Source organism: Arachis ipaensis, chromosome B7 (genome assembly GCF_059453495.1).
Source record: "Arachis ipaensis isolate K30076 ecotype BB chromosome B7, ASM5945349v1, whole genome shotgun sequence".
Lineage (NCBI taxonomy): Eukaryota > Viridiplantae > Streptophyta > Magnoliopsida > Fabales > Fabaceae > Arachis > Arachis ipaensis.
In genome coordinates this window covers 133905705-133929723 of record NC_142442.1, presented here as the reverse complement: position 1 = coordinate 133929723, position 24019 = coordinate 133905705, and the positions used below count along the sequence as shown (strand labels likewise).

At 36.4% G+C, this 24019-nt stretch overlaps 1 protein-coding gene across 1 annotated transcript; it reads right to left on the bottom strand.

The window, feature by feature from the left end:
- Window positions 1-18615: 18615 nt before the first annotated feature.
- Window positions 18616-23787, bottom strand: LOC107607773 (uncharacterized). Its single transcript, XM_088495043.1, has 2 exons — window positions 22764-23787; window positions 18616-20261 (listed from the first exon to the last, which is right to left on the bottom strand). The coding sequence occupies exons 1-2, from the start codon at window positions 23785-23787 to the stop codon at window positions 18616-18618; spliced, it is 2670 nt and encodes an 889-aa protein (XP_088351169.1).
- Window positions 23788-24019: the final 232 nt, after the last annotated feature.

Here is a 24019-nt window from a genome sequence, read left to right as displayed (position 1 = left end):
AACTCTTAAAAGCCAAGGCCCCTTTCTTAGAGTTGGTTATCTTAAGAAAATGAATCATTTTCTGAGCGACAATAATATTGTCTGGAGTTTCCCTACCATGTATGAAACTCCCTTGAGTTGGGCTTACAATGTCATTTAAGTAAGAGCGGAGTCTAATAACAAGTACCTTGGTCACAACCTTGTAAATCACATTGCAAAGGTTTATGGCTGAAACTCTTTTAAGAGTATTTGGAGAATCACATTTCAAAATGAGAACTATCAATGTTTTCACTAGGGCACTACTTAAAGGCTCCCCGCTAAAAGCTTGCTAAACTATTTTCAAACATCTCGACCCACCACATTCCAAAATTCTTTAAAGAAGAAGGCTTAAAAACCATCAGGGCCCAGTACTTTAAGCGGGCTCATGCTATCAATGGCTGTTTTAACTTCAAGCAGAGAAATAGGCTTAATGAGAGAATTGCAAGCTTTATGTACTGAGAACTGGCATAGGATAATTACCCATACAATCAATATCCACCTGTTCAGTAGAAAAAAATAATTTTTTATAAAAAGAGAGCACTTCTTATTCGAGGACTTCAGCATCGTAAGACCAGTTCTCATCACTAATCAACATATTATGCACCTTATTGGCTTTTCTTCTAATAATTGTTTGCATATGAAAAAACTTAGTGCTCCTATCACCAAAACAAACTCATTGCTCTCGAGATTTTTTATACTAAAGCATCTTTTCTTGAGCTAACACAATATTATAATCTGTCCTAGTTCGTTCTTCCTGCTCAATTAAATCTGGGTCATTGAAAAATTCCAGCTTCCTTTGGAGCTCATCAAGTCGGCCTTCCAACAGCTCTCTCTTGCGCAGGAAAATGTTACCAAAGGTTTTGGAATTAAATTCCAAGGATACTTGTTGAACCTTTCGCAACCTTGTTTGAATGTAAGATTCTGATTGGTACCATGTTCTTTGGACCAACAATTTATAGTCAGGATGTGTTGTCTATGCTGCCTAGAATCTAAATGGTATCGATCCCTTTTTCATAGGAGATCCCTTGCAGCGAATTAACAAAAAACAATGATCAGAGTAGAGGCGGAAGAAAACCTCTGCAAAGGCTTTAGGAAACAATAACCTCCATTCTCCATTACTACAAACTCTATTAATCGTTTTAGCCACGTCCCTATTCCCTTGAACCTGCCGAAACCAAATAAATCTTATTCCATTGGTAACTAAATCAAACAAACCAAAGGAGTTTAGAGTAGAAGAAAAAAAATTGTTGTGAAAAATGTAGAACTTGCCACTCTTAACCTCTTGATTACTTATGATCTCATTAAAATCACCTAAAACAAGTCATGGATCCCGAATTGACAAGGAGATTTTCATCAAATAATTTCAAATATCATTTCTGACCTTAAGTTAAGGATTTCCATAAATAATACTACACATTTAAGATTTACCGCCACTATTAATCTTTACTGTCAAACATTGATGAAAGCTCCACAAAATAGAATAAGAAAATTCAGGAGCAGAGGACAAGAACCAAATCTCTCTTGTGATCATCAGCTTCTACAATTCCAATAAAGTAAAAACTCAAATTCTCCCAAAATCTCTTCATTGAATCATAAGTGACATGAGTTTTAATGGAAATGAAAAAAAAAAGGGTTTATACTTCTTTACTAACTCTTCAACGAACACGGAATATTTTATTCGATACCCCTCACATTCTAATATAAAATATTTAAAGGCACACAATTTATAAAAAACCGAAAAATGTTAGAATGTAGCATACCTTGACTTTACGCCGAAGGTCTCCTATATGTGGATTGGTACTCTCGCTTTTCTTGGTCCCATCTCCATGACTTTTGTTACTTCTTTGAATTTTAGTATAATCGTCAATAAGTGAGCTCTAAAAAGAAGCTGGTCTCCTTCTCTTATGATTAGAAGTCACATATGAAGTTACTTGATCTTTTCCATAGTCTGGTTTAATTTGAAGGTTGTGATTTTCTTTTCCCCATTATTAGTACAATAATAATTTCCGGTTAGTTTCCACTTTCCACTACTATTTGGTCGAAAATATGTTGCTTGCTTTTTGTTTCTCAAATAATGCAATTGGATGGTCGGCTATAGTTTAATTTAGTTTCGGAGTAGCATCATCTTTGATAGTTAAGTTAATGTATATGTCACCTTAGTATATGTCATGTGCTTCGACACCTATTTAATTATTTATTCCGAAGTGGCCCACACTGCATTGGAATAATCATAATCATCTGATAAATAATAGATACTAGAGCACCTTTCATGACTCTGGTTGTTTCAGTACGAATTAGAATATACTAGCTATTTATTATTTTTTTATCCCTAATTTTTTAATGATATCTTTTAATTCGGTGTGGTTGTAAATTAAAAATTCTATTTAAATTTTTTTATTAATCAATAAATTGCAATATATATAAAATAAAATTTAAACTTTTAATATTTATTTAAGTAAATAAATAAATTGATCATTGGATTAATCTAATCTAATTACTTTCTTGTCTAGTGTGTATGTGTTCATCATATCACTTATTAATTAAGGATTTTGTTGTTAGTGCTCTATGGATACCTTATTAATACATACACACACACACAAAAATTAATAAGCTTTCAATATGGTAAGTATTCTACAAAAATCTCTCAACTTTAATTTTAATGCGACATATTTATTTTTAGAATTATTATGTTACTTCTAATAATTAAATTCATTATAGATCAACCTTTTAATATTTTTTACTCTAAGACAATCTTAGCATGTTTTATATTATCATTTAATTTTGATTAGGATCATTTGTAAAAGAAAAATAAAACAAGTCAATCAATATAATATTTAAAACCAATTCAATTTATCTATATATCTACACAACAATCACTTCATTTTTCAAGAGTTCGAGTGAGTAAAGATTCCATATCCTTTTTTAAAAGTTGACCTAATTTCATTCTCACGGTTCCTAGTTCATCATCACTTCAAGATAAATTTCAGACTACATTTAGAAAAGAGAATAAGACTACGAGATAAAAATTGAAAGATAAAAATTAAAAAAAAATAAATTAAATTTTTTTATTATATTTAATATAAAATATATTAAATTAAATTATTTTTAAATATTATATTTAATTTAATATAAATATAAAAATTGAGAAATAAATTTAAAATTTTAAAAATTATAAAAAATATTTAAAAAATATTAAAATTTTAATTTTTAATCTAAAAAATTTCAATCTCTTCTGTCTTTATTTTTTAAAAATAATGAATGAATTAAAATTTTATATCTCCAAACTAAAATTTTATTTTTAATTTGTAATCACCAAACATAAATTAAATGATAATCTCTCCATTTCAGTTCCAGATCTTCAACTTAATTATTAGTTAGACTGCAGTGCGCTATGAATATTCCATGTCCTCAAAGAATTGAAACATCTTGATCACTGCATGATTCTTTGTGTGGATTCAGGAAATACAAGGTTGTATGATTCTATCTCCTTGCTCTATATGCTCGTGGTTTCTTAGTAGTGGTGTATTTAAGTTGTATAGATTTCTACACTTTAACTCCAAATTAAAGTATGTAGCCCATATAGTAAGATTATAATTAAATTGATAACATTTCTAAATGAGTGGTTTAACAGAGTTTACACAGATAAATCTAGATCAAAGATTATTAGGACGTGTTGGCTCTCAAATTTTGTCTTACATATCAGATTCCATTAGCAATTAAACTATAACCCAAAAAAATATAATTAAAAAAATAGGGTACATGTTACCACTCTTAAGTACTGATGTCATTGCAGTTGAAATAATTTAAAAAAATAAATATCTCAAATGAAAAGTACTGGTGGAATAATTAATTCAGCTAATAATTAATTAAGGGAAAACTAATTGAGTGATGGAATAACAGTGCAAGGGGGTGGGGGGTGGGGGCAAAGCACGCACAAAATGCAAGGGGTGTATTGTGGGATGATGTCGTTTTCAAGGGCACAAATGTGGGGAAAAGACCAATACACTTTTAACGGTTCAAGCCACGGCATCACTATGAGAAGTGCGTCTCAAACTTGATTCTTTGGAATCTCACCGATAAAAATTTCATGTCCTAACCTATTGTTGAGTTCATATTCTTTAATTTAAATGGATTTTATCATATAAATTCACACTTAATTATTAAAATAGTATACTTTTGTGTTTAATTCCTAAATTGAACTTAAATGTGAAAACATGCATTTTTGTGTTTAAATTAGTGATTTTTCGATGTCGTAATATGTTTGTGAGTGATTTCAGGTCAATTAAACAAGAATGGATCGATAGATGTGGATGGAAGCATGCAAAAAAGGATAACACATGAGGAAAACAAAAGAGAAGCACACACTCAAGTGTGCGTACGCACAAACAAGAGTGCGTACGCACAATAAAGAAATTGGCTGGTGTGTGCGTACGCACAAGTCCCTGCGCATGACTTCATTAAAAAGTCACGTGGTTCGCGATTTTGGGACTTTTTTGGCCCAATTTTAGAAAGCTGAAGGTTGAATTGAAGTGCTATATCAAGGAAAAATGACCACATATCAAGGCATTATCTTACATTAGGACTTAGACATAGTTTTACATAGAAATTAGGAGTAGGAATAGTGTAGAGTAGTGATCTTTTATTTCTCTCTTAGGGTTTTATTTCATTTTCCATTTTCATTGTAGCATTTTATAGTTTCAAGTTTTCATCTTGGGTTGATCAACTCTTTTGTAAGTACACTTTAATTTCTCTTTAATTACATCATATTTACTCTCATTTTCCTTTGGTTCAAGTACTTTGTTAATATTTACAATTTTAAGTTCTTGAAATTTTGATTGATAAATTTAATGTTTTATGCTTTATATATGCTTATTTGATTGCCTATTGTTAATATTGTGAATAGTTTGGTTATAGTTTTTATTTTTCTTTGCAATTTTCTATGTTTTGCTTTTGTACCCACCAAGTGTTTGTGAAAATGCCACTTGGTAATTTTGAGTAGATTTTCACACATTGGCTTGGGATTTGAGTTCCTAGGATACTAGAGTTATAATGTCCGACATTTAGTGGTAATTCTTGGGTAGTTAGTTGACTCTTGTTTCCATTGACGCTAGCTTTTTACCAATTAATTTGGTAAGTTAGCTAGGACTTATGGATTAAAGTCAATTATGCTTGCTTGACTTACTCTTCGATGTTAGGGGTAGACGAAGCGAGACTGACTCATCATAATTATCATAGTTGTGGTTATGGTGATGATAGGATTCCTTGGATTCTCTTCCCCAAATCAAGTTCTTTTATGCATATATAGCATTTTCACTAAGTTTTGATTTTATATTACCTTTTACTTGCATTAATTTCAATTTTAACCATCTCTTAGTTCTTTTATTTCTTAGTTCTTTTAATTTTTAGCTCTTTGATTGCAAAACCCCTTTTCCTCACAACCGAAAGTGTGACACTTCAATTACATTTTTAGGGAGAACGACCCGAGGTTTCATTACTCTTGATTTATATTTTGTATTTGAAAATCAAACTTTGATTGATTGGGAGTTGGTTGCCGGTTTGGTCTATACTTGCAACGGAAGTTATTATTTTAAGTGAAAAAATCCAAACCGGTGCAATTCTAACTCATCAAGTTTTTGGCACCGTTGCCGGGGATGCAATTGGTGTTATATCTTAGGTTGTTGTGTGAATATGCCAATATTGTAAATATCTTACTTTTTGGTTGTTTGATTATTTTTGCTAATATTTAGGTGTTTATTTTTCTTGTTTACTTATGTCTTTTGCTTTTATTTTCTACTTTCTCTATGAGTTATCACCCTTGTTGCTTGGAGCTTGGTTGTGAGTATTTTTGTAGGATATAATGACTTCAAATTGGGATTGCTTCATGGAGTGGAAGAATCAAATGAGGAAGGAGCAACCTCCTCCATACAACAACGAGCCAAACCATCCCCTATGTAAATATCAAACCCAAAGATATGAAAGATACCCCATACACAACCCTCAACCACCAGACCTTCAAGCACCACACCATCCACCTCCATGGAATCCTAATGTCTATATATCTTGCTACCAACTATATGAACCATCGCTTCCTTACACACCACCTCAATACACTCACCCACATAACACACCTTCCAACTATACAACCTTTCTCCCAACTATTGAGCTTTCTTTCTCACCCAAAGATGAAGTTCTCCAACCCTTGTCCCAAGAACAACAAGACCTTCAAGCATTCTTTCAAGAGCAAGAAGGGTTCCAAAAGAAGCAAGAAAAATTCATGGCTACTATAGCCGAAGCAGTGAACCGCTTAGCCCTACTATGCTCAAGCAATCAAGACATTCTCCTTGAGAAATGTGGTGGATCAACTAATGAGTGTAGTGAGGAGGAGAATGTGGAGTCCTAAGGAGAAGAAGAGGAGCTAAGGCTTGAGTCACAAAAGGAGGAAGGTAAAACAATTGAACCGGAAGAGGTAAATGGAGAATTGAGGGAGTTTAATCAAGAAGTGGATTCCATCATCCATGATTTTTGTCCATCTTGGTCGATCCCCTCAATGATCTTGAGGAACCTTCCCCTCGTGAGTTTGAGAGAGATAGGGAAGAGCTTGAAAAGGGTGGTGAGGAAGAGATGATAACCTAAGAAGTGGAGGTAATCATGCAAGAGTCAAATAGGGTCACTCCAATCCAAGGGCAATGTGAGTGGGTGACAATATCCTCTATGCGCTTCATAGATCCACATCAAATTGCCATCTTGGAAATGAATCATCAACTTAAGATCCTTCTTGGGGTGCTCAACAATGAAGAAATGGGTGTTGGTTGCCAATAGAGTTCAAGGCATAAGTGGTATAAGGCTCAATTAGGAGGATTCCAAAGTTTATTTGGGTGTTTCAAAAAAAATTTGGGAGGTTGTTCATCCAAGTGCAAGAGCAAGAATCAACAAGAGGATGATAGAGAAACCAAAGTATGGGATCCGGGCATACACCTCTACTATCAACAATCTTGGGTCCCAATTGCTTGCTTGAAGTTGCTTGAGAGATTGATGTGCTTCGTTTGGGATCCCGGAGGATTTTTGAAGAGCAAACATGGGTGGCGACTCAAGGATGAGTGGAAGCATAAGACACCATGACACAAGCTTCACTCAAAAAGTCCAACTTGAGGACTTTAAACCAAAGTGCTAGGTGGGAGACACCCCACCATGGTAACATCATTCTAACTCTTCTTTCTTTTAGTTTTTGTTTATTGAATTTTGTCTCTTTGCTTAGCTTAGTTTGATTGAATTCTAGGTTTAAATTAGTTGCATTTTATGTTTGATCATGTGTTTTTAAAGAATGATATATTTTGGGGTTAAAAACCATTAATTGATATCATGGTTGGTGCCTTTAAGGCATTAAAAATATTGTAGGAACAGAGCATTGTGCATGCGCACAGCTTCCCTAGTTTTCGCCATCTGTGCATGCGCATAGCGCTGTGCATACACACACTCGTTGTTACACGCTCTGTTCGCAGCGCGTGCACACCCTGTGCAAGCGCACCCCAGCACATTTTCACTCTGTGCATGCGCACGCCTTCCTGTGTGTACGCATACATGTCCTTTTACCCTGTTCTTAAAAAAAAAAGAGTCTTCTATGCATGTGCACAGCCTTATGCGCACGCACACATAGTAATGCCCTTCCTGCCAGGCGCGCTCGCACACCCTGTGCGTTCGCATTCCCTATGTTTTTTTTTCCTTTGTGTGCGAGCACACATGTCCTTGTGCGTACGCACATGTCACGTTCTGGGCGTTAATCAGGAAGGTGCCCTGTTGTGCCTTCACTTCCCACCCCCTTTCTTTCTTCCTTCTTCACCCCCTACCGCAGCCCACCCTTCCTCCGGCGACCACCACTGTTACCACCCTGCCGCTACCGGCGCCGCCAATGTGCTGCCACCATCCCTCATCCAATTGTTTGGCGCACGCACACATGATCAATTTTGTCCTGTTTAAAAAAAAAAGTCCTCTGTGCGTACGCACACGTCTTGACACCCTTCCTGTTAGGAGCGCTTGCACACCATGTGCGTTCGCATCTCCTATATTTTTCCCTTGTGTGCGTGCGCACACGTCCTTGTGCGTACGCAAAAGTTGCGTTCTGGGCGCTCATCGGGAAGGATGCCCTGTTACACCACCCCTCCCCCAAGCCAATCTTCTTCTCCTTCATCTGCCACAACCCACCCCACCCATCCTTCCAGCGACCCTACCACTGCCGGAGCCACCACCACCGCCGCTCCACCTCTCTCTCTTCCTTCTTCTTCCCTCTCTTTTCTTCTTTCTTTCTTCTTTCTTCTTCTTCTTCTTCTTCTTCTTCTTCTTCTTCTTCTTCTTCTTTTTATCTCTTTTCTCTTTCTTTGTTTTGTTTGTTTGCTTGTTTAATTTTCAATTTTTTTATTTAGTTTTGGTAATCTAGCTTAAATTTTAGTTAATTAGTTGTTGTTGGATTGCAAGTGTTCAATTTTTTTTTATTTATGGATTGTTAATGCTTGAATTTTTGGCTTGAAATTGTTGAATTTGTGCACCGCATATCATGTGTTTGACATAATGCCTGGATGAACTTTTGGATTAATGCATGTGTTGTAGCTACCACATGTGTTGGACTATATCCATGTTTGGCATTCTAATCAAGAATAGTGCACTTTTGTATGATTATGATGCTATCTTGGATTGGAATTTCAAGAATGTACTTGTTTGTTGTTTTGAGTTGCTAGCACCAAATTGATATGAAAATTGACATTTGATTTCTTATTTGGTGAAATTTGGAACAAGTGCATATTGAATTTAGTGAATTGAATTGAATTGCTTGTTCATCATGGTTTTTAAATCAATATAATCACATCACAAGGTCCTTGTTTCCTGTTAATGCTTTGCATTTGTTTGAGTTGACTTAACTTGATTCTATCAAGTTTGTCAGCTTTTTGTAACTAGCACCTTATACATGTGATTATTTCATTATTCCTAAGGATGAATAAGTAGTTTCTCTTCATCATTGAATTGGTTATTGCTTGTTGTGCTATTTTATTAATCTTGCGCTTTCACTTGCACAATTTCAATATCCAATATTTCCCAAATTCAATTTACTCTTGTTGTAGTTGCCTAAGTTTTCATGTGCTTAATTGATGCTCATCTATTACCTGTACCTTAGGCCATTTAATTGAGAAACTCATGCTTAAATTTTGACTGTGTGGATGCCTTTTTAACCGGCCGTTGTGTGTGTTCCAAACCGCGCGCATAATTGGAATACACACATGGCTAATTTTTTTTTTATCATACCATACCACTATGCAAACTTCCTCAATTAAATGCTTGTTTGTTTTCTTTTTGCTCCAAGCATATAATGTATTTTCTCCCTTCTTTACCTTTTTGTGCTACTTACCCTATGATTCCTGATTATACTTCATTCATTCTTTTGAGGATGAGACATAAAGGCAAGGAGCCGAGAGAGGAGGAGGACACCAAGGATGGAGATGCCGAGAACGCTTTGGACTTGCCAATTTCACTGCAACCCGAGCCCCCGCATCCGCCAGCTGAAGGTGGAGTGCTTAGAGACATTCTCCCCGGATTGTGTTCGTGAACGGAGGACCGTGCAAGACTTAAGTGTGGGAAAAGATTCGCCATTTTTTGGGCGTTAACTTTCTTTTCTAAATACTTTGCACTTTATTTTTTGTTTCTTTTTATTATGTTTCTTGGGGATATTTAGAGTGTTTTTGATTGTTGCATTACATTTTCTTCTAGTACATATATTTTAGACTATTCATAGTTTATATCTATTGTATTTTGCATCTTTTGCATGGTATATATTTTATAGATAGAAGTTGTGATTGGATGTTGTGAATAGTATAGTGCCTAGTTCAATTTTGGTCCTAACTGTTCATGTTAGTTTTTTTGCGATGTTAAAAATTAGGAAGAGAACTAGAAAAATTTTGAAAAATTGCATCCATCACATCATACATACATATAGGAAATAATTTTAGTGAAAAACAACAAGGAATTTTCAATACTTTTGTTTTTAGGGTGTTCTATTGAATTGATTTGAAAAATTATTTTTAAACTTGCTTGAATGATCTTTGTGGAACATAGAAGAGAGATAGAACAAAATACCTTGTGAGTTTTGAGACTATAATGTGTGGTTTTACATTTTAACCACTATTTTGTTCTTGTGTATTATGCTCCTTTTATGATTGTGCTTGGTTTTGCTTGATTCTTTATTTCCAATGTTTGATGTTTGAATGCATTGAGCATGATTGAGGTCATCTTTGAATTAAACTCACTCACCCATATAGCCTAACCCTTATATCTACCTTTGTAAGTCAATTTTGAGTTTTTTAATCCCCTTTGTTCTAATTGTAACCACATCAAAACTCTAAGCGTAAAACCATGGAATAACCTTGAATTGTATCTTTGATTAGCTTAGGATGAGGAGTGTGTTTCATTTAAGTGTGGGAAAAATCTTTGGAAAACATTGGTAGTGAATGAAAATGTTTGTTTTGGATATTTCATTGAAAAATTTGAAAAATGGGTGCACATTCATGTGTCAATTTACTTTAACCTTATGCATTTATGTTAGAAAAAAAAAGAAGAAAAGAAATTGAAAAGAAAAAAAAAGAAATGAAAGAAAAAAATTATAGCAAAAAGGGGACAAAGGTTGGCCCAAAGAAAAAAAATGAATAAGAAATGCATATGTGGATTTGAATAGAAACCAAGGCATGAACGTGTGTGAAAAGAAGTAATAGAAGGTTAGAATGCATTTTTGTAATTGGATTGATATAGGTTGAGTTGGATACCTAAACTAATCAAGGATTCAATCTTAGTCCACTTGGCCATATCTATCCCACCTTGACTCTAACCCCATTACAACCCTAATAAGTCCTCATGATAATTGCATTTATGCATCACATGTTTGTTAATTGTTAGATGAAAAGCAAATCCTTGAAAGCATGATTAGAGGAGACTTGAGTGAATTGACCCTAAACACCGAGTGATGAGAGTGTATACACACCTAGTGAGGGTTCGATCACTCAATTCTATGTCTCCACCTCTCTTATCATGTATTCCTGCAAGTTGCTTTATTTTGATGAGTTGAATCAATTCTTTAGATTTTGATTGCATTGAATTATTTCTTTTCTTAGCCCTATATGTTTATACTCTTGCTTGAAAATTTGATTATTCATTTTCACCAAATCAATAGGAAACTATAGATAGTATAGATAGATATAGATAGTATATAGTATACTTGCATGCATATAGATAGTCGCATTCAATAAGTTGGTTACCCCTTTGATTATTCTCCTTGTTTGGTTTAGCATGAGGACATGCTATTGTTTAAGTGTGGGGGGAATTGATGAGTCTATATTTGATGATAATTTTTCGCTTAATATGGATGGATTTCATCATATAAACTCACACTTAATCACTAAAATAGCATACTTTTGTGTTTGATCCCTAAATTAAACTTAAATGTGAAAATATACGTTTTTGTGCTTAAATTAGTGATTTTAATCCTACTTTTATTCCAATCGATGCCGTGATATGTTTGTGAGTGATTTCAGGTCAATTAGGCAAGAATGGGTTGATAGAAGTGGAAGGAAGCATGCAAAAAGGGAGAACACATGAAGAAAACAAAGGAAAAGCACACACTCAAGTGTGCGTACGCACAAGCAAGGGTGTGTACGCACAAGAAGGAAATCGGCTGGTGTGCGTACGCACAACCCTCTGTGCATACGCACAAGTTTTTGCGCGTGACTTCATTAAAAAGTCACATAGCTCACGATTTTGGGGCTTTTCTGGCCCAATTTTGGAAGATTGAAGGCTAAATTGAAGTGATATATCAAGAGAAATGACCACGTATCAAGGCATTAGCTTACATTAGGACTTAGACATAGTTTTACATAGAAATTAGGAGTAGGAGTAGTGTAGAGTAGTGATCTTTTATTTCTCTCTTAGGATTTTATTTCATTTTTCATTTCCATTGTAGCATTTTATAGTTTCAAGTTTTCATCTTGGGTTGATAAACTCTTTTGTAAGTACTCTTTAATTTCTCTTTAATTACATCATATTTACTCTCATTTTTCTTTGATTCAAGTACTTTGTTAATATTTGTAATTTTAAGTTCTTGATGTTTTGATTGATGAATTTAATGTTTTATGCTTTATATATGCTTGTTTGATTGTCTATTGTTAATATTGTGAATAGTTTGGTTATAGTTTTCATTTTCCTTTGCAATTTTCTATGTTTTGCTTTTGTGCCCACCAAGTGTTTGTGAAAATGCCACTTGGTAATTTTGAGTAGATTTTCACACCTTGGCTTGGGATTTGAGTTCCTAGGATACTAGAGTCATAATGTCCGACATTTAGTGGTAATTCTTAGGTAGTTAGTTGACTCTTGTTTCCATTGACGCTAGTTTTTTACCAATTAATTCGGTAAGTTAGCTAGAACTTTTGCATTAAGGTCAATTATGCTTACTTGACTTACTCCTCGATGTTAGGGGTAGACGAAGCGAGACTGACTCATCATAATTATCATAGTTATAGTTATGACGATGGTAGGATTCCTTGGATCCTCGTCCCCAAGTCAAGGCTCTTTTATGCATACATAACATTTTCACTAAGTTTTGATTTTATATTCCTTTTTACTTACATTAATTTCAATTTTGACCATCATTTAGTGCTTTTATTTCTTAGTTCTTTTAATCCTTAGTTCTTTGATTGTAAAACCCCTTTTTCTTACAACCGAAAGTGTGACACTTCAATTGCATTCCTAGGGCCGAGGTTTCATTACTCTCGGTTTATATTTTGTATTTGAAAATCAAACTTTGATTGATTGGGAGTTGGTTGCCGGTTTGGTCTATACTTGCAACGGAAGTTATTATTTTAAGTGAAAAAATTCAAACGGTGCAATTCTAACTCATCAGCTATTCAAGCTGTGATGTTGATGGTTTGATAAATCAGAAGGGATTAAGAGAGGGAAAAGATTAAGTTGTTCTTATTTTGAAAAGAATGAAAAATTTCTTAAAAAATATTTGTCCTTATATACTATGTACTCCTTATGTACTCCCACTATATAAAAAAAATTACAAGTAAAAAAAAATCTAGGTAACATCCTCCTGCAAGCTAGCTTGTTTAAGACCATATAGAGACTTTTGCAATTTGCATACCAAACTTGATTGTGTTATGAGGTTGTTGCTGCACGCTTTTATCTTTGATCAGCTCTAACAAGGCAAATTTTTACCTTTTCTTTATTGGCTGAAGTTCCGCTTAATCTGGATTTGGAGGCTCTTCCGCTGGAGGTTCCGCCGGAAAAAAATAATCCCCAGAAGTCCAATCGGAAACGAAAGGAGCCTCCAGTAAAGAATTTCTGCGAGTGCGGTGGTCGCTGCAGGATCATCAAATGTCAAGGTAGCTGCCTTGTGGAGGTAGATGCCGGTGTAAAGTAGCCGATTGTGAGAACCGTGAGCTGATTGTGCCACAGATTTGCTATTGTCGGGGTGGTCGGTGAGACCTGTCGATGTATTCGTTTGGAGTTGGCCTGCCATAATGGGTGTATGTGTGCTCTTGACAATAATTGCCAAAATTCACTTCAGGTATAGAATCTGGGCAGTTTAGGGGTTGATGATGAATTGTAAGGGTTTTAGAGTTTTTTCTTTAATGTAGCACTCATATCTCTATGTTTATTGCAAGATTTTGAAAACTGGTTCAAACCTATTAAGCACAAGAGAGACACTAGTAAAATAAAGAAATTGCAATTAATATCCTCATTGAATTAATAATTGCATTTTAATCATTTGATATAGAAAAAAAATATTATCTAGATTATTTTTTTATTTGTAATTTTTTTATATAGTGGGAGTACATAAAGAATACATGGTATATAAGGAATAATAACTCAACAAATATTTTTTAAAGATTTTTCATTCTTTTCAAAATGAGAACAACTTATTCTTTTCCCTCTCTTCGTTCATCAAACGATCAACATTCAAGCTTGAATAGCTTAGAACATGAAATTTTTATCATGGTGCAATGAGCGTGGAAAGTAATCAAGCTGTGATGTTGATGGTTTGATGAACCAGAAGGGATTAAGAGAAGAAAAAGAATAAGTTATTCTCATTTTAAAAAAAATGAAAAAATCTTTTAAAAAATATTGGTTGAGTTATTATCCCTTATATACTATGTATTTCTTATATACTTTCATTGTATAAAAAAATATTACGAATAAAAAAATAATCTAAATAACACTCACACTAAATTTTAATTAATTTAATTTAGACAAAATTAATATATAATAATTTTTAATTATTAATTTTATATAAAAATAACTACATCTTACTTAAATTTGTGCTCAACTCCTCGTCCTGCTCAGTCCTACTTATGGTTCAGTCCATTTTTAAAATATACTATATTCACTTAAAGTCAAAACAATAATGAGAGCAACACATTTTTTAATGTCACTTGTTTAAGACTTGTTAGTAGTGTCAATATTTCTTCTACATCTTTAAACTGTTTTACTTTTTTTTTTTCCATTCTTTTTAAATGGTTTGATACATTGTTAGTGACAATAAGCTAAGTCTCATTTGGAAAAGGTTTTTCAGAAGATATTTATACCTTTAAAATATACAAATATCTCATTTGATGTTTGGTAAAAAAAGATACTTGTATCTATATTTTGTGTTGTAAAAAATAAATAATTTTTGTAAAATTATTTGTTAAAATTAGATTATACTTATTAAAATTTAATATATGATTATACTATATGACCCAATCATTTTTATAATTAAATTGATCTAATAATTTAAAATTTGATAATTAGTTGAAAAAAAAGGAAATATTAAAAAAAAGTTAGTTGAATTTAATTATGAAAATAATTTATTTATTGTTTTTTGAATTTTTATTATTTTATGTATTAAAAAGATAATTAGAGAGATGGATAATTGTTAAACCTCCAATCATTATTCCATGTCAATTACTACATTACTACTCTACATGGATTTGATCATGTGACAGGAGATTAAAATAGGTTAATAAAATTTCACAGGGTTAATAAGGGTAGTAATGGATGGAAAAAGCAGTTTCTCGAACATATAGATAGACCCTTATGTTTAGTTACCTTACATAAATCAAATCAAATCAAATGGTGGAGAGTAACTAAAGACTCAACATAGAAAGAACAAACACAAAAACACGTACACACTTAGAGCAGCAACAACCACTTAGTTTTTTTTTTTTTTTTTTCAGCCTAAATTGAGGCACATGTATACCCACTTTAACAATACGAGGCCATGAAGGATATGTTGGTCATTTCAATAAAAAGACAGTACTATTAGTACTCTAGCATGGCGTATGTTCCATCGATACAAGAAATACGACAATAGTCACAAGCACCCAAAACAGATCGGTTACACCTAACCAACTTGCATTGGATTAGACGAATAATCAAATCATTCGTCTATTTTGTTAAATAAAATTTAAATTTGTAATAATTTAATTTTTAGTCTGTTCCTGTCTGGTTGTGGCCGAGTTATATCTCGTTCGGAAGAAGGGGTTGTACGACCTTGTAAATGAACCACGATGTGTCTCGACCACCAAGTGAAATAAGAGGGGGAGCACCTGCAAAAAGCACTCCGACACTCAAGTCAGTTAATGAGAATTATATGGAGAGTTTTTAGTTTGGAACAATGATCTACCTTTTGAACTCGGATTGTTCTCTTTTATAACTCGGAGACGATAATCGGCCGTTTTCTCCTGAATTGATTATTTTATCGTAACCGACCAAAATCATTTAATGCCATAAGATCGGTGACGTTTAATACGTCGGTTATGAATAGGCCTGCCGAGCTATAACGTATAACGGTCATATCACAGCCCCCAAGCTTAACTTGAGCTTTGAATGAGGCAGGTTGAGCTTTTATTTAGACCGAGTTATAGCTCGGTATGAGGAGCCCCCATATCAACTTGGCTCATTATTGAAAATAACATTTTTTTTTAACAGAGTATAAATTATTGTTTAATTAGAATTGAAAAAGGTATAATGACAGATATTAATGATGGTACTGTTTCCCAATGTGGGGTGCAAGTTCCTAAGCAAACTTGGAACCGTTCGAAGTGGTTTTCTTAAGAAATGGTTGTGACTTTAACCTGGCAATTGAAAGGGTTTCATTAACCAAACATTTATTCTCAAACTACACTTTCGCAAAGCAAAGACTTGGCGTTTTAACTGGTGCTGCTCTTCGAAAAGTTTTTAGAATGAGCACAAGAGGTTAGTGACAGCATCCTTTTACCTCTTATGCTTTCTATTTTCTGATTTCTGAGAGAAAGATAAATGGGTGACAAAAAGGCGAAAGCTTCACCAAAGGTTGAGGATGATGGGTCATATGGCTGGGTTGACCCTGATGTGAAGATAAGGGCTTCCCTTTTTATTGACAGAGAAAGTGTGGAGGAGGTTAATATTTCAAGGATAGTAAGGCCTGGTTTTCATATTGAAAGGACGCCATGCAGTCGTATGGATCGTGTTTTTCATAGGCAGAAAGATTTTGAAAATTTCTTTATGTATAGCTGTGTTCTTGAGGAATTGTCTGTTAAGTTGCCTTTTCCCCAATTTGAGTGTGATGTTTTAAAACAAATGAACTGTGCACCGTCCCAAGTTCATCCTAATGGATGGGCGTTTTTGAAATGTTTTCAAATTCTGACCGAATTTCTGGGGATTGTTCCTGAACTGGAATTGTTTTTTCACTTTTTCAAGCCAAGGGAGTTTGGAAAGGCCTTTGGGTTAATTTGAACAGCACTCCTGGATTTTCTGTTTTTAAACTTTATAAATCTTCTTTCAAAGATTTTAAGAAAATGTTTCTTAAGGTAAAATCTGCAGAGGAAGAGTTTCCATTTTACCTAGATGAACATCTCGGAGAAAAATTTCCCCTTTACTGGTGCCGTCAGCCTAATCACATACTGGATCCCGAGCTTATAACTCCTCGGAACGAATGTATAATAAGCTTTCTGATGGAAATGGTTAATCGGGGTGGCCTAATATCTGTATCGGACTTGCTTCCGTGGGAGGAAGATAGGGCGTCTGTTTTAGATTATTTTGGTGAGGCATAACTGTTGTATTTTGTTTGGTGTTGTAGGGTAATATTTATCTAACTTTTTATGTTATATCCTTTCAGCTGGCAAGTCCTAGGGTTTCAGCATCAACCCTAAGGTCGCGGTTTAGGATGAAGAACTTTGAAGGGTCTTCGTCAAACTTGGACAAAGTAGATGGCGAGGCTGAAGTTAATCAACCCTTGCCAAAGAAAAAAGGTATTGTTTTCAAGAAGAGGAAGGCTGATTTAATCAATGTAGACGAAGGGGACAACGTGATTCAGCTTAATGAGTTGGCAAATTTTATGGTCAAGCAAGAGAGACTGCACTTTTTTGAAGAAGAGGGTGATGGATCATCAGTCTGGGACAAAAAATTTCCTTTTAATGTAGTTGCTAATGAAGTTGTTCAATCTGCTTCGGATATTTCTCGTATTGAGGAAATTGGGGATGTTGGCATAGATCAGTTCATGCAGGTTGGCCTAGTTTTTTTTTTTTTTTGTAATAATGACTAGCAAGATTAATATTATGTTTGGGTTGTAGGTTCTGGGTTTTCGGTTGGCTAGCATAGGCCGAAGCCAAGAAAAAAGACATAGAAAGATTTTGCAGAGTTCTGTGGCAAATGCCGAGCTGAAAGAACAGTTGGAATCCAAAGAGGCTCTTTTGTCAAAATTGAAAAAGGAGGTTTCTGATGCAAAAGAAAAACTAAAACTTGAAGAGGAGAAGTGTGAGAAAGGTGCAGAGTTACTAAAAAAGAAGGAAAATGAAATCGCCAATAAGGGCGAGCAACTTGTTGAGATGAACCTAAAGTTAAAACGGATGGAAACTAATCGTGAAGTTGAGATTCTTGATGCTTTTGCTGAGGGCTTTGAATGTGCCCTTATTCAAGCAAAGTTTCTTTGTCCTGAAGGAGATTTTGCAGTATGGACCCGAGTAAGGTAGTTCGAGATGGGCACTTGGTCGATGATGAAGAGGTTCCAGAGGAAAGGGGTGATAACTTGGCTGATTGATAATGTGCGGTTGTATTTTCGATCTTTTTGATCTTTGTAATGACTAAGTAGTATGAAAAAACTTCTGTTTTATTTTGAGTAGGGCATTATGGGGTCCCTTTTAAGAGCTGTTAAAATCAGTGCTTGTTTTGTAACTGATGCGTTTCTGATAAATTTAGGATATATTTGTTTTATCCTTTGCATATCCCTATATTTAGGGTCTGATTACTGATAAGGAGTCATCAGTCCGGATTGCGCACGTATTATTGGTGCGGCTTCAGGTTTAAACAGGAATGGTTTACTGCCGTAGGCAATAATCTTTAAGAAGTTCGCGTTAGTATAGAATATATTGACAAAAAATAATTATTACTGGTATGCATAGAATATATTGACAAAAAATAATTATTATTGGTATGCAGCACTTTTACAAATTGAATTAGGGACGCTAGCCTCGTTAAAACCTCCTTGAGCAAAACCTATCTTTAGGAAAAATCTCAAGGTAGGAAAAAGAGTGCCAGCATTCTGCAGTATTAACTATAGTATTGTTTCAAGGAATTAATATTCCAAGTGCTAGGTAGTACCGTACCATCTAATTGCTCCAATTGGTATGCTCCTCTGCCGAGTACCTGATGAATTCGGTAGGGGCCTTCCCATGTCGCTGCAAGTTTTCCGTGAGTAGGTGGTCTCCGTGCTTCCTCAGTTTTCCTCAACACCAGGTCTCCGACATGAAAAGATCTCGGTCTCACCCTTTTATTATGTCGTTGGCCTACTCGCTGCTGTAAGGCTTTATGACGAACAGCCGCTATGTCCCGTACCTCCTCAACTAAATCAAGCTCGGCTCGCCGAGCATGTTCGTGATCTTCTGCTTGTGCTCTGAAGGAGCTTTGTGATATTTCAACTGGTATCATCGCTTCCGATCCGTATACCAGACGAAATGGTGTTTCTTTAGTTGTTGAGTGTGGTGAGGTATTATAACCCCATAAAATCTCTGGGACAAGCTCAGCCCATAGTCCTTTAGCGTCATCGAGCTTCTTCCTTAAAGCCTGGAGGACGACCTTGTTTGCAGCTTCGGCTAAGCCGTTTGATTGAGGATGCTCCACTGAGGAGAAATGCTGCTTAATCTTTAAATTCTGTAAAAAGGTCTTGAAATTATGGTCGGTAAACTGGCGACCGTTATCAGTTATAATGTGACGAGGTATACCGAATCTGCAAATTATCTTTTGCCAAACAAATGATATCATTTGAACTGATGTAATCCTAGCTAGAGGTTGAGCCTCAATCCATTTAGAAAAGTAATCAATTGCGACAACCAAGTATTTTACCTGTCTTGGGGCTGTGGGGAAGGGTCCTAGGATATCCATTCCCCAATGATTAAATGGCCAGCTTACCGTTGACTGATGTAAATCCTCGGCGGGAATGTTAATGATCGGGGCATGTCTCTGGCAGTGGTCGCAGGTTCGGACCTTTTGCCGACTGTCCTCCCATATGGTCGGCCAATAAAAACCAGCACGAAGAATCTTTTGTGCTAGACTTCTGGCTCCTGAATGTATTCCGCAAATGCCTTCATGAACCTCGGCTAAGGCTAGGTCGGCCTCTGTTCTGTCTAAGCATTTCAATAATGGTCGAGAGTAACCTCGCCTATACAATTGGTTATTCAGCAATGTAAAGAAAGATGCTTTTCGTTTGAACTTTTTTACATCTTCCATCTGTTGTGGGAGTTCTCCACTTTTAAGGTACTGAATGTACGGCTTTTGCCAACTAGCTTCGTTGTCTATATGAAAAATGCTAATGATATTTATGCTCAGCTCATGAAGAGTGGATTGTAGTAGTGAGGCAGTGTGTGACTGAGTGGAAGCTAGCTTAGATAATATATCTGCCCTATGATTTTGATCTCTTGCTATATGATGAATTTCAATTTTTGAAAAACGATCCATGAGGTTTTTAACAATGACTACATATTTGGATAAAACTGGATCTTTGGTTTGAAAACTTTGATTTACTTGTTGAACAACTAACAGAAAATCACAATAAACTTGTAAATTAACAACATGTAGTTCTATTGCTAACCTGAGCCCAGCGAGTAGAGCTTCATACTCGGCTTGATTATTGCTAGCTTTGAATGAAAATCGTAGAGAGTGTTCAATAACAACTCCTTCAGCATTTTCCAAAAGTATCCCTGCTCCAGATCCATGGGGGTTAGAGGCCCCATCAACAAATAACACCCAATTCGCATCCTCTATGTTCGGACTTGGTCCTGTGAACTCGACGATAAAGTCGGCTAGATATTGTGATTTGACAGATCCTCTAGGTTGGTATTGAATATCAAATTCGGAAAGTTCAATGGACCACTTTATCAATCTCCCCGCAAGCTCGGGCTTGGCGAGTATTCGGCGTAAGGGTTGAGAAGTTTTGACATAAATTGTATGGCTCTGAAAGTAGGGGCGGAGCCGTCTTGCAGAAAAAACAAGTGCGTAGGCGAGCTTTTCTAACCTTGGATAGCGAAGCTCGACATTCTGCAATGATTTGCTTACAAAATAAACTGGCTGTTGTGTTCTCTCTTTTTCTGCAACAAGAACAGAGCTAACTGCTATATCAGTAACTGACAAATACAAATATAATGGTTCACCGATGTTAGGTTTTTGCAAAACAGGTGGTTTAGAAAGAAATTGCTTTAAACTCTTAAATGCCATTTCACAGTTTTCATCCCATTGGAAAGTTGTATTTTTCCGTAAACATCGAAAAAAGCTGAAGGACTTGGACGCTAAGCATGGTAGAAATCTGGATAGTGCTGCCAACCGCCCTGTTAATCGCTGAACCTCTTTAATGTTTGTGGGACTATTCATATCAAGGATTGCCTGACATTTTTCAGGATTTGCTTCAATTCCTCGGCTAGTAAGTATGAAGCCGAGGAATTTTCCTCCCTTAACACCAAAGGCACATTTTTCCGGATTGAGCCTCATGTTATAAGCTCGGATTTGGCCAAATATTTCAGCAAGGTCCTCAGTATGGGAGTGGCCGACCTTTGTCTTGGCGACCATATCATCGACATACACCTCAATATTCCGGCCTATCTGTTGGTCGAAAACCTTGTTCATCAGTCTCTGGTATGTTGCACCTGCATTCTTTAAGCCAAAAGGCATGACATTATAGCAATAATTACCATATTCAGTAATGAAGGCCGTTTTTTCTTGGTCTGATGGGTGCATAAGGATATGGTTATAACCAGAGTATGCGTCCATGAAACTTAAGGTGCCATAACCACAAGAGTTATCTACTAAAGTATCAATAGAAGGTAGAGGGTAGGCATCTTTAGGACATGCTTTATTTAAATCAGTAAAGTCGACGCACATGCGCCATTTACCATTATTTTTCTTTACCATGACGACGTTGGCCAGCCAAGTTGTAAACCTGATTTCTCGGATGAAGTTTGCATCGATGAGCTTCTTGGCTTCAGCCATGGACGCGAGTCTTTTCTCAGTTCCGAGATTTCTCTTTTTTTGAGATATTGGTCGGGCTGCCGGGCTTATTGCCAGTTTATGAGTAATAACAGATGGATCAATGCCTGGCATGTCTCCAGATGTCCAAGCAAATAGATCGGCGTTCTCCTGCAAAAAACGGATGAGCTTCTCCCTTTCTTTGTCTTTTACGGAGGTTCCTATAAAAGTGAATTTCATTGGGTCATCAGTTAACATAAGCTTTGTTAGCTCTTCGTTTGGCAGAGGGCGATCTTGAAAGTCGGCTCTAGGGTCAAGCTCGGCTAGTATTGGTTGTTCGGCATTGATGGAGTTTATACGTCGCTCGCAACTCCTCTTGATAGGTTTTAGGCTTGTATTATAACAATACCGAGCTTCTTGCAAGTCACCATGGACGGTGGCCACGATATTCTCCTGCACAGGAAACTTGACACAGAGATGAACAGTGGATACAATTGCAGTAAATTTATTTAAAAAAGGTCTTCCTAAGATAAGGTTATAGGGACTGAAACAGTCAACAACAAGATACTGGATGTCATGTGTTTTAGATAGAGGCTGCTCACCGAGTGTGGTTTGTAACCACACTGAACCTATCACTGGAACGCGTTCCCCGGAAAAACCGACCAAATCACCTACAGATGGTTGCAAAATATTAGTACTTAATTTCATTTTTTCAAATGTAGTAAAAAATAACACATCAGCACTGCTGCCTGGGTCTAGCAGCACTTTCCGAACTATTAAGTCGCCCAGCTGTAGAGAGATGACAACAGGGTCATCCAGATTAGTATCTTTGCAATTAAAGTCGGTCGGGCAGAATGTCATCTCCGGAATCTCCTGCACTGGCTGAGGATTGTTGGTGGTATCTCCCAGTGCCAACATGGCCCTGTATGTCCGCTTTCTTGCCAAACTTGTTTGTCCACCTCCGGCATAACCGCCGGAGATGCAATTGATTATACCCCTAGGTTGAGCAGGGGCCTTTTCTTTGTCTTTTGATGATGATGATGATGGTCCTGCAGGGGGTGGATCTGAAGTGGGAACGGATCTTTTCTGCATATGACCTGAGATAAATTTATCAAGATGTCCTTGTCTTGCTAAACGCTCCAGAAGGTCTTTAGCGATCACACATTCGTCGGTTGTGTGACCATACTTCTGATGGAATGTGCAATACTTGGATTTGTCTATATTCTTCGGCTTGGGATAACTGCCAGCTTTACGAGGAGGTTTAATCAACTTGGAATTCAAAATTTCTTTAATAATATCATCTCTCTTCGCGTTAAACTGAGTGTACGTCTCATAGCGAGGAGTCGGTCTGAAAGTCTTCTTATTGTCCCGAGGCTTATCGTCTTCTTTAATAGCTGCCGACCTTTCCACTTTGCGAGCTTGGCGAAGCTCTTCGATGTTTATTTGTCCTTTTGCCTTTTCTCGAAACTCGGCTAAAGTCTTCGGCTTGGCTACTGCGATGGCTTCTTGAAATTTTCCTGGTCGAAGGCCACTTTTGATGGCATGAAGATGTACTTCGGGATGAAGGTCGGGAATGCGCATGGCTATCTTTGTAAAACGGGTAATGTAGTCCTTCAGGCTTTCCTGAGGACCTTGTTTTACAGTCATTAGGTAGTCGGAATCATGCAAATATATTGCTGATGCCGCAAAATGATCTTCAAATTGCTTTGCTAGCTCCTGGAAACGTGAAATTGAATTTGCAGGCAAAGAGCAAAACCAGTCAAGTGCAGGACCATCTAAAAAGGAGGGAAAACAACGACATAAAATAGGGTCGGATGCACTGTTAACGATCATGATAGATCGGAATTTTTTTATATGCTGCTTTGGGTCTCCTAAGCCGTCATACGGAGTTAAAGTCGTGGGCAATGTAAATTGCCGAGGCAGTTGAAAATTCATTATATCAGCTGTGAAAGGTCCTGCCGAGTTGTCAGGCTCTTCTTCCTCGTCTTCCGGCGAGGCTTCATTGTTTTGAGGATTCCTTCCATCATCATCCTGGGGGGTCTCCGAAACGTGCGTCGGTTGAGATTGATGTTCGTCATTGGCGTTTCCTCCATGACGGTTGTCGTTGTGCTCAAGTCGGGCGTTGGCTATTTGCCGAATTTGTTGCTGCATTCTTTGATTCTCCTCCGCCATACGTTGATTTGCCTCTGCCATGCGTTGATTTGCCTGCTGAAGCTCAGTTACCATCCGAAGTAGCTCGGACGGCGTGGGGGGAGGTGCATCAGTCATTCACAGACATTAGGGTATTTGGGACCTGTAAGGAAAATTTTCTAAACCCTCGGCCCCACGGTGGGCGCCAAATATTCCTGCCTGGTTGTGGCCGAGTTATATCTCGTTCGGAAGAAGGGGTTGTACGACCTTGTAAATGAACCACGATGTGTCTCGACCACCAAGTGAAACAAGAGGGGGAGCACCTGCAAAAAGCACTCCGACGCTCAAGTCAGTTAATGAGAATTATATG

Coding starts and splice junctions, on each gene's coding strand:
- LOC107607773 (XM_088495043.1), bottom strand. CDS start 23,787: ATGACTGATGCACCTCCCCCCACGCCGTCCGAGCTACTTCGGATGGTA. Junction 20,262..22,763: donor TAAACCTCCTCGTAAAGCTG/GCAGTTATCCCA, acceptor GATCTGGAGCAG/GGATACTTTTGGAAAATGCT.